The sequence below is a fragment of the Stegastes partitus genome, unplaced genomic scaffold, assembly GCF_000690725.1.
Source record: "Stegastes partitus isolate 25-593 unplaced genomic scaffold, Stegastes_partitus-1.0.2 Scaffold285, whole genome shotgun sequence".
In the NCBI taxonomy this organism is placed as follows: Eukaryota; Metazoa; Chordata; class Actinopteri; family Pomacentridae; genus Stegastes; species Stegastes partitus.
The window spans coordinates 395,390-411,983 of record NW_007578016.1 but is presented as its reverse complement, the minus strand read 5'-3'; the positions used below and the strand labels follow the sequence as shown (position 1 = coordinate 411,983).

The following is a 16,594-nucleotide window of genomic DNA, read 5'->3' as shown; positions in this document are numbered from 1 at the left end:
AACAAACTGGTTTTCCATTTTTATCCAGTTTATTACAAAAAGAGCACATATAAAAGGATAATATACAAGCCATGAAATCAAATTAAAATTAAAAAAAACAAAACAGAACAGTTTGGGTTTAGCAATGCAACTTTTGAGATCATTATCATTATTATTAGTAGTAATAATAAATAAAGTACAAAATTCCACCAAATGTGAATCTAACATTTACCCATAATATGCTCATCCATTTCGTCATCAACACACTCATCACCATTAATGCGCTATTGCTTTAATATTAATGATAAATAGTTCTATTTTCAGATAAAATATCCTATATTGAAAAACATTGCGCAGTCACAGCTAAACAGCAGATTTTCATACAAGGATGGCGGCAGCCCTTTCACTGGCACTTTTTGGGATATTTTCTCTTCAGTTTTGTTTTTCAGATTCAAGCAGCAACAAAATTAATATTTTTTTTTTCTGTTATATTCTTTGTATATATTTTCACCATATACTATTAAACCATTGAGACTATATTGAAACCTGAGAAAACATGCATTTTTAGAAAAAGGTTGTGCTTTAAAGTCCTTGCCTTCCTTTTAGACTGTGAAAGGAAACAGAGGGTAAGATCGGGAGGGGAGGGACGGACGGTAAAACAATTCAAAACAAATGGAAAGAAGAGGAGAAGGAAAACAGAACAGAGGAGTGAACTGAAGAGAGACTACGGTAGTATTTGTAAAGCCCACAGTGAAACATGCCTCGTAATAGTTGGAACTATTTCCACTACATGTAATGCTTCAAACCAGCAGCTAGTTTGGACAGTTTGAACTTTTGAGCAAGATGGCTTTTGTTAGACTCCTGTCGAATGTTGTCCTTCATTCCCTCCGTTCGTTTTTCTTTAATTATGCAACCAATAAGGCATGGTGGCTTCATGGATTGATTGTTGTTCATGGTTTCAGTAATATGGAAATATCTCCTAACACTTAAAGCGAGGCACTTGTTATGCTTAAGTCTACACACTACTTTGGAAAAAGGAACTGAAGAGAAACACCAGAGAGATGAAAATTAAAAGAGATACAAAAGAGTTAAAGCGAAGGAACATGCTTCATTAAGACCCATAGTGCATTGTGAGAAGCAGAGCGTTAAAAAAACAAAACAAAAAAAAACAAAATCCAGTTAGTTTAAATCAGCTAAACTACTAAACTTTTTTTTGCCAGTGAGAGGGTTCCCATATTTAAACAAGTGAGTGCAAAGAAAAAAAAAAAAGAGAGAGAGAGAGAGAAAGAAGAAGTCACAAACTAAAAACCAATTCACTTCAATTGCAGTTTGTCCACTACATCACAGCATGGGGGGATCAGAGAAATTGCATTGAATGGAATGTAACCAAGATCCACAGCACCACATGAGAGAGAGAGAGAGAGAAAGATACAGAGGGATAAAGAGAGAGAGACAGAGAGAGAGAAAGAGACGGAGAGCGGGCTCAGTAGCTCAGCCTTGGACAGTAAACATCGCACAGCCAGCTTGTGGAGAACAAACAGCAGGGCTAAAGTTTTTTTTCTTTTTTTTTTAGTGTTCCAAAAAGTACAACTGCATGCAAAGCATTCCCATTTAAAACAATGCAAAAATGAGGTAATAGTTTTTTTTTCATAGCGTTTTTGTGTTATTTCTAAATAAATAAATTATGATTCAGTTGCCCCCCGCCCCTCAAAAACAACCAAAAAAAACTATATAAAATTAAATACATACCCACAATATCTACAGTTAGTAATAAATTATGATTGTTAAATACTTAAGGCATCTCAACTGACAACACCCTGTGTAAACTATGAAAGCTTCATCACAGATGACTCCACTACAGGAGGAGGCAGTGTCAACACTGGCAGTGCACAAGACAGGGAGAAGTAATCCTTGTTAATTGATCCTCGGCTCCACGAGGCTCCAAGAGTCCCCGGGGCCCGGTCTGATCCTTTTACTATCACAGTGCATAGGACAGTGAGGGTCCTAAAGGCATCCTGTAACACACAGCTCTGTGGAACTGAAGTGACAAGCCGACACAAAGAGTGATGAAAGAAGGAAGAAAACAAACAAAAAAAAAAAAACAGAAGAAGTGGCGGTAGAGAGTGAGCGAAGCAGTCGACTTGTTTTAACAGCCTGACTGTTTCCCTGCTGTCGTGTCGTCTCGCGTCTGTGTGCACTGTGAGAGGGAGGCTGCCTCCGTCGCACCACGTTCTACATGTTCTAGCGATACAGCATAGCAACCAGCATAGCAACCACGAGGGGAGGTCTGTCACACGAAATACAACAAGATCAATACGCAAGCTCCTCTCCCAGCTGAAACACTGCATGAATCTATACCTAAATATAAACCGAATGCAATACCGAGGAAAAAACTTTTTGTTGCTATAACTATTGTCACATGTGCTTGTTCTTTAGGCAATAAGGTAAACATCAAAAAAGAGGATCCCGTCGTCGCCGCCGCCAAAGAGGGGGACAGGATGAACACACGCTACGAGTCAGGGGAGCAACCGCTGACTGACTTTTTTTTTTGTTTGTTTGTTTGTTAGTGTTGAGAAGATAGTCACAGCTCAGATTAACTAAGTCATGCACAGGCGTCTCCGTACCGTTTTAAATTGAAGTAACGCTACCAAAGCAAACAGCCCAAGTCCACAATGAAACATGCATTTTTAGTACACACTGTTCTGCCACTGGCCCCGCGCCAGATGAAAACGCAGGTACAAGGGCAGCTAAATCCTCCCACCTCGCTCTGCAGTGCATGATAGATATCTTTTTTTTCATCCCTTTTTTCTTTTTTTTGTTTTTTGGCTTTGTGTTGTATAAGCACTCCAGTGGCCATGCTATTAACCTACACTGAGTTAAAGACTTGGTGTTGCCTCGAACCCTTGAAACGCACTCACTCTAACACGCATTTGTTAAACACATTCTTTAAGTCTCACACAGCAGGGCAGAGCTCACACGCACACGCATACATGTGAAACCTGTGTGCAGCTACACCGTGACGAAATGCATTTTGGTAAAACACTTTCTACCTATTTTTTTTTTTTTAACCATTTTTTTTTTGTTCTTTGTTTTTTTTTTTCTTCAAATTTTTAAACACAAAACAACTCGATCACTGGGTTCGGTTTCCGCGGCAGTGAAAGAGACCTACTCACATGACACCATCTCACATGACACCAACCCAAGGTAAATGTACAACTGTATTGCAAAATGTCAAAGCTGCATGATAGAAGTAAAACACTCAGCTAGCTGGCGCTTGGCCCCGAGAAGGCGACGGTGCACCAGATATCACTTGTTGGTTACTGCTACTCTACTACGACCACAAATGATCTTTAGGTAAACATGGCATCAGAGCGTTTAGTTTCTGTTAAGCTTCCTTGTGTGGCAGAATATTCATTTTGACGTGTGTCTGAAAAGAGAGAAATATATATATATGTATTTATATATATGTATAGAAAGAGAGAGAGAGAGAGAGAGAGAGAGGAGAGAGAGAAAAGTAGCCAGCTCAGTGTGGGGTTATGCGTTTTCCACTCTCAGGACATTAAGTCATGGCTTTGAGGACATGCTACACAGCCCAGGGCTACCTACAGTACAACACCACAACAGCGACAACACCCCACTTACGACCAGCAAGCTACAAGTAAACCCTGTGTACATGAGTATGTGTGTGTTTTTGCGTGTCTTTTGCTTCCAGAGGGATGTGCTTCTATATAAAGAGAGTCCATCGCGGCCTCTCGTGCAGTTAGTTATCCTGGCTTGGCTCAGTAAAGCGTGAGTCAGAAGGGTGGTGATGTCACATGAAGTCTGGAGACATTTGGCAAAGCACCCAACGGAGGTGGGGGGAGGGGGGGAGGACCGGCGAGCCGGGGTGGAAGAAAAAGCAGGAACCACACGAGGGGTGATCGAATCACGAGGTGGGGGTCGGAGCTCATCAGCTGTCGGGGTTCAGCTGTGTTTCGATGTCAACTCGACAGATTGGACACTTCCTGCTGGTGGCCAGCCATTGGTCCACGCAGCCCTGGTGGAAGAGGTGCATGCAGGGCAATCTCCTGGAGGACAGAGAGACAGAGGGACATTAGGACAATGGCACGATCGACTCTCCCAGTGCGCACAGCGATGTGCTCGGAGAGAACTTCTGAAATGAGCAGGGAGTTAATTTTGTTCTTTCAGGCATGCAGAGGCGACTTCTGTTGAGTCATCAGTCCCACACGCCCCTCAGACAGCTGAGACTCCATATGCTGTAAGCCGACCCTCGCTCCTCATCCCAGGGCACAGTTCTTATTCTCTGAAATTCACTCCCCAGCTTTGCTTTAGGTGCATGTGCAAATCCAAGTGTTCATGTCAGTGCTTAAAGCTGAGGTAGGCAGCATTTCTGTGGTAGCACTAGACATAGAGTGGTCTGAGAAGAAACCAGAACCTCCTCCTGGCTCAGGCTTCAGTCTTTAGAAAATCTAGACCACGACGGGAGAATTAAGCCAATTACAGGGCTTTTCCCCACACAGATGAGACAGTACAAATGGAAACAAAGTCTGTAGTGACAACATAGGGACGCACTATGATGCAAAATGTGTTTCGCTTAAAGGCAAAGTTTTCAGTGTCAAGATACTGGCTCTCTTTTAATGTTCTTAATCACCATAAGCTGCTCCAAAGGAGGTTCTGTTTAGTGTTTGAGCTGAAATTCTTTTCCAGATGATGCAAATGCTTTCACAGGAACCTACAGTCGGCTAGTTTTAATGCTTGTTCCTGATTCGCTGCCGAGTCGGTTTTACACTCCTGGTACTGGACTAATAGAACACAAATTAGAAAAATTGTTCAGATTTATCTCAGAGAACTTTGATTTGGCCAAAAACAATCATGACTTCCACATATCTTTCATTATATGACAGCGTCAGACCTAAATGCTCTTGCTAAGTATAATGTTTAAATGTATGACGTTTCAAGTCAGAGAGCTCCAACGTGCAGCTGTCACGTTAGAAATAAGCGGCTGTGCACTCAGGTGAAAAAAGAAATATTAACTTACATGACTAACAATTTTCTCCCAGCGTTTCTCTCGTGCATCATTTGCAGAGGCAGCTCTTTTCACTCTAATACATTTTAATATTCTTTATAGCTCTCCATTATAACAACCTGTTCCTCTTGACTGAAGTAGGCGGCAGATAATCAGACTATTTTGTGCAGATAAAGAGTCAATTGACACGTCAAACGCAACCTTTTATGTGAACGAGCGCATGGCCTGATGAAGAAAATGTAGCTAATAAAGACATTTAATAACCACTGACGTGATACCCTCCATCTCTGCTCAGGGTTATAGGCTTTGTTGAACCGGCTAACACAAAGGAAACCTGGCTATATCTTTCATGGCACAGTATATTAGGTGGCAGACTTTCCCTCAGGAGAGCGAGGTTTGAAACCAGAGTATAGCCACATATAAATATCAGCTTTTCGCTTGGTTATCTTTGTGCATTTTAAATGTGTGCTCCAGTGATGTTAGGTTCTTAGAGCAGAGAAAGGAGAGGGAAGAGCTGTGAGTAGAACGGCTGCATATTTATAAGTTTTTCATTAATTTATTTGCCGTTTCCAGACTTCTGCCGACTTCAGCATTAAAAGAAAAATCCACATTTTGGGAAATACACCTTTCAGCTTTGAGTTAGATGAGAGGATTGAAAGCTCTTTCAAACCTGTGCGTCAGATATGAAGACGCCAACAGCCACTGTTAGCTTAGCTTAGCATAAAGACTGGAGGAAGCAGCTCGCGTCACTTTGCTAAATGCCTTCCACTTCGAGAGCTCATTGATTAGCATGTTTGTTTAATTCATAGGAAAAAAACTGAGTGTGACTGTAGCCAAAGTGTAAATACGTGGGGGAAGAAGTGTTGGACTATCTCTTGTCCAGGACCAGAAACTTCTTGGATGCTCCACTAGTTGCCAAGCAACCACACCACAAACTGTCATTTTTTTGCAATTCTAACCTCCTAATCAGTGATTTTGTCACCATTTGGGGACCTGATTCACAGCCTTTACACGACCACCAACTGTCTCCTGTAGCTTCATATTCATCATACAGACTTTAGTGTGGTATTGATCCTCTTATCCAACTCATCACCCAAAACAGAATAAGCAGATTTCCCAACAATATTTGACTGATATACAAAAGCATTTCAGACCTGACGTCCTCTCCGTCCTCCAGCATGGACAAACAGATGGTGCATTTCTCATCCACATCTGTTTCCTCCTCCTCCCCAATCTTCAGCTGCAGGGGCTTTCTCTGTAAGCAGGTCGCATTACATGGAGACAAAACGCAGGGTCAAAAAAGGGTGAATTTGTTCAATGGGTGTGTGTTATTCCTGCTATCTGCTTTATATATATACCTTCTTGTATTTGTGTGGAAAAGTGAATCTCTCTATAGTCGTCTGAACAGCTCCTCTGCTGACGCTCCCCAGTCGGTCCTCCAGCTGCAACAGCTCCTGCAGAAACGGTTGATGTTGAGTAGAATGAAGCAGAATACTAATAGAATGGGAAGTGAGTTGAGATCATTCTGGTTGCTGCTGTTTTAGAGGTCAAAATTTAATCATTATATGCGGAAAAAGTAAAAGTAGTCTGCCGATAAAAATCATGTGATATCATCTCTACAAAATAACTCCTACAAATAACTTCAGCTGAGGTTGTTTTGTCAGCTAGAACACAGTACAGGGGTTGCACAGTGACACAAGACAATTCAGGGTTTGAAGGATGGATGGAAAGTTTTGAGTGTTTTAAATAATGATTTACCTCGTAACTTTCCCGCACAGCAGTGGCGTGCCTCGAAGGATTCAGACTTTGCAGCGCCAACAGATGCAGCTGGGGGTACGGGTAGTTTCTGATTTCATGCACAACCTGGTGAAACAAAGTTCTTCATCATACTGCAGCAAGTTTCATCCTTGAGCCAGTTGTTCACCATTGCATTGACGCATTTTTTAGAATCCTGACGGCAACACAAAAAACATATCTGTGTTCTCTTTTGCAAAAGCAGCTAAAGTTGGTGCTTTCTTAAAACTCTTCATACAATCTTGGTATCAAGACTGTTGATACACACTTTACATGTGACTGATTATTGCTTGATGTTTGTACCTAGTAGGTTTCATCATTGCAATTTTCAGGCTTAGACTTATATATGACTATGTATCTATGGAAAATATGTCAAACTAAATATTATTCTGATAATAAAACTCAGAATAAGGGGCAACTTGACAGCTGAGTGTTTTAAGGCACGAACCACATGGTGTAAATGCCATCAGCAGCGAGTCCCTGCTTCAGCCTGACCTTTACTGCGTGCCATTCCTCCACACTCTTTCCCCACATTTCCTGTATGTCTCTGCTGTGACCGCATAAAAGCCTTAAAATTCATGCTAAAAATAGCAGCGTAGAGCAATCTGCTTCCAACATACCACTTGTGCAGAGGAAGTGTTCCTGGGGAAGTGGTGCATTCGAGGGGAGGCCAGGTAATGCTGATAGTGCTGCGGCAGCTGCTGGAGTTGGTACTGATGGTGAGGGAGGCCGGCATCTACGCTGAGATCCCTGCAGAAAGACAGGCAGGAGACTAAATCAGCATTGTCGTCCGTGCCAGGCACTGTGACAGATGGGTGCAGAGATGAAAGGACGGGGATAATTTCTCAGCTCGGCGGGACTCTCGTTAATCTCCGACGGAGAACTCACCAGTCAGTGCCTTCGGCCAGGTACCGTGGCTGCTGTGTCATTGGCTGGGGAACATGGAGGGGAGGGGAGTACTCAAAGCCGGAACGCAGTCGGTGAGGGTTCAGGGGAATACGCTCCTGGGTTCTTCTGCAATTAGAAGAGGAGATTAAAAAAAAAGTTTGTTTGCTGTGAATATAAAATGCGTCTGAATGTGTGTGTCATTAGGGTGCTACCTGGAGTGCGGGAGAATCCTGCGATGCTGCGCTTCAAGGAGCTGCTGCTGGATGAGGTATTGCTGGTGTAAGGCCTGAGGTAGGAATGAAGGCCCCGGCACATCCTGGAACTGAGGGGGTGCAGGCAGGGCAGTGAGGGGCGGATGGTGTGCGGGGGGCAGGTGGGTGGCCAGGCCTGTCTGAGGCGGCTGGCTGGCGTGTCCCAGAGGGAACTCGGCTGAGATGGGCGCCTGGGGAGCGCCCAGGTGAAAGTGTCGGCAGGAGGTAGCATGGCTGTGTTGATGCCTTGTGAAGTGTGCTCCTATACGGGAGATAAACGCCAGCCATCAGGATTAAGCTTGAGATTACTTTCATTCACGCAGACGCCACAGAGACAGACAAACCAGTCAGGAGTACATACTGACACATAACTGCAAAAAACAACACACTTGATGAGACAAATTTGTCCTGTCTGGCTTTCACACACACACACACACACACGAACATACAAAAACACTTAACAAGCAAACACGCAGACAGAACATTAAAAACAGGACGGACTCGACAGAGGAAGAGACAAGACAGACACAACAGCAGATGGACAACACAGACACTGAGACCCCTGTGGAGCAAAATCTAAACCCACAGACAGATTTCACCCAACGTCCTGCCTCTCCAATCGCCATACTGGGGCCTGCAGGGAAGACGGATCTTCCCCAACAGCCTGAGGTGTTTCCAAGAGCATCCAACAGCGCCAGTGGCTGTCTGTGATCCACGGCTAGTTAACTTAATAGATTATTATGTCTGCAATTTGAAGGTGCATTAAAAGATTCTGCTAACATTAAGGCACCGCAGCAAATGAGGTCGGCTCAAAAGATTATGCGCCTCCATTTCTACCTTCCCCCACCCTTCCTATCAGAGGCGGAGGAGACATGAGATTGTGTGGTAGTCCCACTGAACCGCTTCGCTGTTGACTTGCACAGAACAATCAATACAAATTACTCTGTGCGAGGAGAAATGAGGGCTGCGAGGAGGGTGAGGTCGGGACAAACAATAAGTACTTCAACTTCCCATTACAGCTTCTCTGGCTTTCTGGACCGGTAAGCAGACAGCAGAGTTTGGAGGATGGATAGTGCAGAAGAGTGTATATTTTTTTATAAAAAAAACCTCAGTATTGTGTGTTTTCATGGCCCACAAACAGTCCATTCAAGTGATTTACACTGTTTCAAGCTCCATCAGGCAGAGTAGATCAGTTAAACAGTAATATGGAGTGACACTGCATGTCTAATATGAGCAAGAGGGAGGATTTGGCTGTTAGTTAATGGTTTGTGATATGTTTTAACATTTGCTGACACATTTAATTAGCAGTGGACGGTTCACTGAGTTGAGATCTAATTTAGAAATTATGGAGTTCACGGGAAAGAATCAGAGGATTTTCAATGTAAACACCAAATCTGGTACATAGATCTACATATTTATTTAAAGTAATAGTTTGATTTATTAGAGAATATGCTGATAAATAAATGAGAATATTAATACCAGTCAACCTTAGCTTGGCACAAAGTCTGGAAACAAAAAGCCTTGCTGTGGTTACAAACTGTGTCTAGCTGCTCCTCCAAAGCTCATCATGTCTGTTTAATCTACAAAAATCTAGACGTAAACGCAGCTGAGACTCAATTAGTCACCAGTTTAAGCCAAGTAATGGTTTGGCACATAATTAAATGGTGAATTATCACTTTTAGAACAAACGAGATATATTAATTAGTGAGCTTCGGAGGTACAGGTAGGATGATGATGTCATCTTTGGGAAGAGTCTTAAGCAGATTCCCAAAAGGTCAAACTATTCCTTTAATTCTTACTGAAATGACATATTTGCATGGTTTTGCTCGGTTGCATATGGCCTTGGGACACGGGAAACCAGTGAACCTCGAGAGCCATGAGCAAAGAGAAAACAACATTTGGCTGAGGAAGTAGAGCAGAAATGGCAGACCGGTGGTTTGGATTGGTTAAAGGCTGTACATCAGATTTGTATGAAGCCTGTGACCCGGTAAGGCCGGACTCCATGTGAGGCTCGAGGTAAAAAAAAAACAAACAGATTATTCGTCTGTGGGCTCCTCCACGGTGTGAACTTCTGACATTAATATTTGACATACTGCAGAGCTGCCGGCAGCAAACAGCCCTGATGTTGTTATTGTTACATCTGGGCTTTGGACACAAAATGCCTGATTGGCGCAGCGCGGACCCCCACCCATGCACCCATCCACCCACACATCCCATCCACTTCTCCTCACCCCTGAGCTGCTACACAGGCGGCCCCTCCCCCACGCTGTGGCTGCGGCATGGTGTCCCAATGTGAGTGACAGCCCCGTAAGCCCCGCCCACCTGCGACTGCAGCAGTCTGGCATGGAAACCTCTCCCTCCCTTCAACCCTCCTCCTCCCCCTCCAGCTTCCATCACTGCAGCTTTACAAATCACACCTCCTCTCTAACATAATCCTGTCCCTCCGCCTGTCCGGTGGTCCTCCATCATGTGACACACGACCGTCCCCGCACCTGCTGATATCACTGATTTAAAGCCTGGCAGTCAGGTGAGGGGTTAATGAGTGAAATCAGCCTCTGTGCTGCACAGCTGCACAGAAAACCTGCATCCGAACGGGCTCTGCGTGACACATGCCTGCACTGACCTTGCTTCTGTGCATTGGTCAAATAAGGACAGGGTGGGTGGAAGACATAAAACGTCGGTCTGTAGCTGCGCAGCTACTCTGGAATAACATATGCATTACAGCTGCTGAGTTATTTAAAAGTCTGTTGCTGTAGCCGGTGGAGAAATTTTGCCGAGCACACATGGCTGCGTCTCAGGCACACCTTGTGTCTGCACATAAATAACTCAGACTATTTCAGACATTGTGAACAGATGTAAGGCTCAAGTGGTTGGAACGCGCGACAGCAGCAAGTCCCAGATTTTGAAACTGTTTAAATTTCTGACTGTATATTTAAAATGTGCTTCTAAATGCTTACAATTTGTGACACCAGAGTGTGTGTTGCACGCTTTGACTAACTGTTCCACCTTCAGACTTTTAAGAGAAGCTTCTAATGCTTCATGCAACACTTCACGATAGAGAGTAGATTTTTATTTTTAATGATTTTTAAAGCACAAACAGGATCCGAACATGGACACACAGTGATTGTGTTATTAAAAACCATTAGCAAGTACCAGAAAGTGAAATATTAGTTATTTACTTCATTGACTTTTACTTAACGTTACTCAATGTGAGCCTAATTGGGTTTATTTATGCTGTCATCACGAGCTACAAAGACACAACTATGATGAATTTATTTATTTTCACATTATAAAACTGCAAACAGCAACGTGTTGCTTTGTAATTTAAGAGTTTATTTAAAAATGTGTCAAGGTCTGCTCTGCTAATTAACAAGCCACTTGTCTGCATCGTTGCATAAAGACACAGAAGTAAAAACTTGGCTTAACTTAGCACAAAGACTGGAAACAGCTCGCCTGGCTCCTTCAAAACACCTTCCAGCCTCGGTTAGAGCTCATTAATTAACACGTAATCTGTTGTTTTGCACAAATAAATCTAAAGTGTAACAATGACACGTTTTACAGACGTAACCCTCTACACAAAGCACTGACGTTTTAACACTTTGTTTTATAAGAAGGTAAAAAGAAAAAAAAATTACAAGTGCCGTCAGGTGCCATTAGTTACTGTAGGACTGGAAAATTTGTGAATGGATCATTCACAAATGATCCAGGACTATTTGGATCGATTTCCAGTTGTTGTGCTAAGCTAAGCTAGCTGGCTGCATCTTCATGTTTTTCACACACATGTGAAAGTGCTATTGATATTCTCATCTACCCGTTACAAAAGAACAAGTGGAATTCCTACTCCTTTAATAACACGTAGAGGAGCCTGCAGAAGAACGCAGCCCCGGGTTTAATGTATATGTAATGAAGAGAGACTTCAGAGGTCCTTGGGTTTAGATACGAGCAGATACTGAAGAAAGGCTGGGCCATAGCGTGATATACCAACAGATGATTCATGCTTCATATTGTTTACACCATAACATAAAACCCTTTGTTATCTTTGAGTGTTTCCGAGGCGTGTTGCTGCTGAAGCACCGACATCTGTCAGGTGTTTAATTTGCTGGGTTAGTAAAGTAGTAGTATTCATCTCATTTTATCCATTCACATCTTCTCAACTGACTTCCCATAAACCTGACAAAGTAAGGAATTACATATACCATGATTTTATCCATTTCACTCGACACCAATGAACACCAGTGAGTGGATGTGAGGGAGGCTGTGTTTTAGTTTTATAAATAGTTTATGGATCAGGAGGTAATGACAGCATATAACAGGAAATATCGATGCTGGTGTGTTTCCATATAGACATGCCTTTTTTTTTCTTTTTTTTTTTAAACGGATAGGAAATTTGGTTGCCCCTACTCCAAAGTCAGCAGAGCAGCAACTTGAAGAAACTCTGTCAAAGACAGCTGAGAAATGAGAGCACATATAGAGTGAGGGGACCGTCTCAGTGACAGCACAGTGTGGAGGGAGGAGGGGAGGAACACATGGAAATCAGCAAAAAGCACACTGAAGGTTAGGAAGAAAACTACAGTCTTTATTGGAAAATATTAGTATGTGTGGCACTGTGTGATAATAGTAATAATAAGAGTAATATATCCTACATAACCATAATAATACCATGCAAATAAAGACCAAAGGCAAGGCCTGACCATGCTCTCTGTAGGGTTAACAGAACAGAAGCAGCATCCAATGAGTAGATGTGTATGCTTACAGCACATTTCAGTACAGCAGGGACATCTCTACACAAAGATTACATTGGAATCTGCTGTTCAATGTGGAAAAACAAAAGTATAAAAATGACCATGCATTAGGATCTAATACAAGAACATAAGGTAGAAAACCACAACCAAAGAATAAAAGACATTTTGATTCTAAAAAGGAACTCTACAGCAGTGCAGGATATACACATCCCTGTAAAATGGATAGCATTCTGGAGGTGCTGGAGGAAAGATTTGAGAGGGGGCTGTGCATGATTGTGGGTTTTTTTTTTTCTTTTTTCTTTTTTCAAAATGGCAAGATGAGTTAGACCTGCGTCTCGCCAATTTATTGTGAAATCAATTCAGCTAGCAGGAACAAAGGCTTTGACACATGGATAGGAATATGATCAGCCGTTTGGACGCCACTATAACAGGTGCAGTGGACCATCAAAGGTGAAAATAACACCACACAAATTACTGTGATTTCAGTAGTGCAGACGCTGGCCAATTAGTGAGCGTTAGGATAACAGGATGATTGGTAATAAAGTGCTTTATCAACAACAAAAGCTGGTACAATGCACCTTTGCAAATAGGGGATGGAGACAGTAATCAAAGAGTTCGATCAAGCTTGGCTGTAATCGAATCGGGGAGGATCAAAATGTATCCACTTTACAGAAATTTACAGCAGAATGTAGTCTATCCACACTGAATGGGAGAATCACAATGACAGTCTGTAGTCAAGTCTAACGCTACAATGGGTTATTCACTAAAGAGCAACATGACAGTTTAAATAAAGACAAACTGTTTTCTACAGAAAGTGTTATTCTTTAGTCTGTTACACAGAAGGATACGGTATGAGTGGGAACTCGGTTTTAATGCCAATGTCGTCTTCAGATGGAAAGAGGAAATGAGGAAGAAGGGGTTCACAATACAGCTAGATGCAGAGAACAGGCAGAGGCTACGGCAGACAGCAGCAGATGATCGTTAGCTACACAATGGAGGGGGACAAAGGTCTGAGAAATGCGGAATGTAGAGCCAGCCTCGATACTATGGAACAGGAAAAAAGAACACAAATAAAAGCACAATGAAATCATTGGTGCTACTGCATGTAGTCTTTTAACAATGCACGTCAAATTACCACTATTATTATTACATAATCAACACAGATAGCCTGCTGCAGTGGGAGATGATGTTATTGTTTGTTTGTTGTGGCCAATTCAACGCCTTTATGCTGTTTCTGGAGCACCTGCAGCGAGATTTGCAGGGGGGGTGTTTTAAGGTTGAGGGGGGAGAAGAAGAAGAAGGGAGAAAAAAAAAGCCACCATTTTTAGAGCCCTGTTACAATACAGCCAGCCATATCGCTAATCTCATTTAAAAACTACCTGTCGTAAATGGAGGAAGCTTTAAGGAAAACTACTTAAGAAATGAGATTAAATGGAGGGAGGGGGAAATTTAACAAATGCCAGTTGCACACAAAGGAGCAAACAACCCCCCGTGTCAGTTTGGATTTAGACGCAGCTAAATTAACGACAAATCGTGATATTATTAGCTAAACCCGAGCTAGTATTAATCTGCTGCTTTTCTAGCGGCGGCTTCACATGAGCCAGACAGCACCGCGCTAGCAGCGGAGGATAAAAGAAAAGCGGGTGCTGCCATTTGACAGCTGCAGTCATTCGGTGCCGTTATCGGGGCCCCGAAACGGCCGTAAAACCACCGTGTGTACGGCTCCGTGGACGTCTTCGGGCACACCGTGGGGGGGTTTTTAACGGTCGCGGTTGAGGCTAAATTAACGCGACGCTACAGTTAGCAAGACGGCTAATGTCGGCTATTACCGCTGGCTCGTTTCTTTAGCTTAGCAGGTGTCAGCTCTGTTTACATCATCTGTGGACACTTAAAATAAAAATAAAGGAGACGCCGAGAAGATTTGTTAGGGTTAGAATATTAAAAAAAAAAAAAAAAGAAAAGAAACAAACCAAAATTAAAAAAACACAAAGCTAGTCATACCTCTGTTTCTAACTGAGCCGAAGACGGGCAGAACCAGATATCCAACATGTACTAACACCATCCTGGGTCCTTCTTTGTTGTGTGCGCAGCCAGTGAGACAGATGGTCCATGGAAATGATCCCCTCCAGTCCTCGGCACATTCAAACGGACAGGCTGCGCTGCCTGCACACACGGACCCGGGCGACCAATCACTGCCGCCCTCCGAGCAGGACCCTCCGGCTCTGGCAGCCCGATCCACCAATGGGAGCGGCGCCGGGGCGGGGCCGTCTGTGTTGTGGGCAGCTCGGCCCTCCATGACTGGAGCCTCCAAGCCTGGATCACTTGGAACTTGGTGGCTCAGTTTTCAAGTCAGGGACCCTCATATAATCAAGTGATACTGTTTATTAAAAGAAAAAAAAAGAAATTTAAGTGATATAATAATAAATAGTAAAGTGCTACATGCAAAATTAAGATAGATCTCTACTGCAAATCTGAAGCACTTCCTATTTAACTCTGTCCTCTCTAACAGGCTCACTTCTAAGGTCAAACAGCTTTTCTAGCTTTCTGGATCATTAGTGCAGAGAGTATATTAAAACAGTGTTTTTTTCTCACCCACATACATCCAAGTGATTTACACAGTTTCAAGCTCCATCGGGCAGAGCACATCAGTTCAACAGTAATATGGAGTGACACTGCATGTCTAATATGAGCAAGACAGGGGATTTGGCTGTTAGTTAATGGTTTGTGATATGTTTTAACATTCGCTGACACATTTAATTAACAGAAGACATTTCACTGGGGTGGGATCTAATTCACACATGGTCCAGTTTGTAGTATAGGCCAGGAAAAAAAATAATCGGAGGATTTTCTTTATAATCACAAAATCCCTCACACATATGTGCATCTAAGGATTTATTTCATTTAGTTAAAGCAAGCGTTCAACATTTTGGGGAGTATGCTGATAAATAGTAATGCCGGTATCGTGGCTACAACCTGCAGCCGGTGAGCTCAGCTTGGCACAAAGTCTGGAAACAGGAGGAAACAGAAAACCTTCCTCTGCTCCTCCAAAGCTTCCTAATCAATATCATCTTGTTCGTTAAATCTGCAAAAACCAAAATGTAAAGTCCAGACTCATTCAAATCACCAGTTGCAGCTAAGAAAGAGTTTGGCACATAATTAAATGGTGAATTATCAGCTTGCTTTTTTTTTTGTTAAATTAATGGCTCAAACACACAAGATACAGCATATTAATTAGTGAGCTTCAGAGGTGCTGTTGGATGCTGCTGCTATCTTTGGTCAGAGTCTTTGCAAAGAGAATATATTTCCCAAAGGTCAAGCGATTCCTTTAATTATTACTGAAATGACATATTTACATGGTTTTGCTTGGTTGCATGTAGCCTTGGGACTCACAAAATCAGTGAACCTAGAAAGCCATGAGCAAAGTAAAAACAGCATTTGGCTGAGGAATTTAGTTCCGCTGATAATGTTTATTTAGAGGCAAAATTAAATCATATTAAATGTTTCATAGTAATCTGCAACATTTATTCAGCAGAGGTAAATTCTGCTACAAATCTGAAGTACTTGCACTTTACTTGACTCCTATCTTTTCATGAAACTTTCTACCTTGACTCTGTTTCATTTATCTGGACCCTTCTGTCCTAACTTTAAACCAACGTCTAAGGGACCTTATCTGTCCAAAGTTTTGAGGAAACTTGCTCTTATTCAGACTTTTCTAGATAACTATGGCATTTATGAGAGGTTTCAGTCTGGTTTCAAACCATGTCACAGTACTGAAACAACTCTTTTAAGAATTTTTAATGACCTTCTTCTAACATGTGATTCAGGAAACTCAGCCATTCTGGTGCTTTAAGACCTGACTACTGCCTTCAGAACTGTGGATCACAGTATCCTTATATCGCATCTTGAACACTGTG

The 16,594-nt window shown here is 42.5% G+C and overlaps 1 protein-coding gene across 1 annotated transcript; it reads right to left on the bottom strand.

The window, feature by feature from the left end:
* Window positions 1-7: 7 nt before the first annotated feature.
* On the bottom strand, window positions 8-14,866 carry ark2ca (arkadia (RNF111) C-terminal like ring finger ubiquitin ligase 2Ca). Its single transcript, XM_008282768.1, has 8 exons — window positions 14,682-14,866; window positions 7,900-8,200; window positions 7,688-7,813; window positions 7,420-7,549; window positions 6,764-6,868; window positions 6,364-6,459; window positions 6,160-6,260; window positions 8-4,046 (listed from the first exon to the last, which is right to left on the bottom strand). Exons 1-8 carry the CDS (start codon window positions 14,740-14,742, stop codon window positions 3,929-3,931), a joined length of 1,038 nt encoding a protein of 345 aa, XP_008280990.1. The 5' UTR covers window positions 14,743-14,866; the 3' UTR covers window positions 8-3,928.
* Between the last annotated feature and the right edge of the window lie 1,728 nt (window positions 14,867-16,594).

Bases quoted from the DNA above. Each gene is read 5' to 3' on its own strand.
- ark2ca (XM_008282768.1), bottom strand. From the start codon at position 14,742: ATGGTGTTAGTACATGTTGGATATCTGGTTCTGCCCGTCTTCGGCTCA. The intron at 7,814-7,899 runs GTAGCACCCTAA...TTCTAATTGCAG, and splicing joins AGGATTCTCCCGCACTCCAG to AAGAACCCAGGAGCGTATTC. The intron at 6,869-7,419 runs GTATGTTGGAAG...TTGTTTCACCAG, and splicing joins ACACTTCCTCTGCACAAGTG to GTTGTGCATGAAATCAGAAA.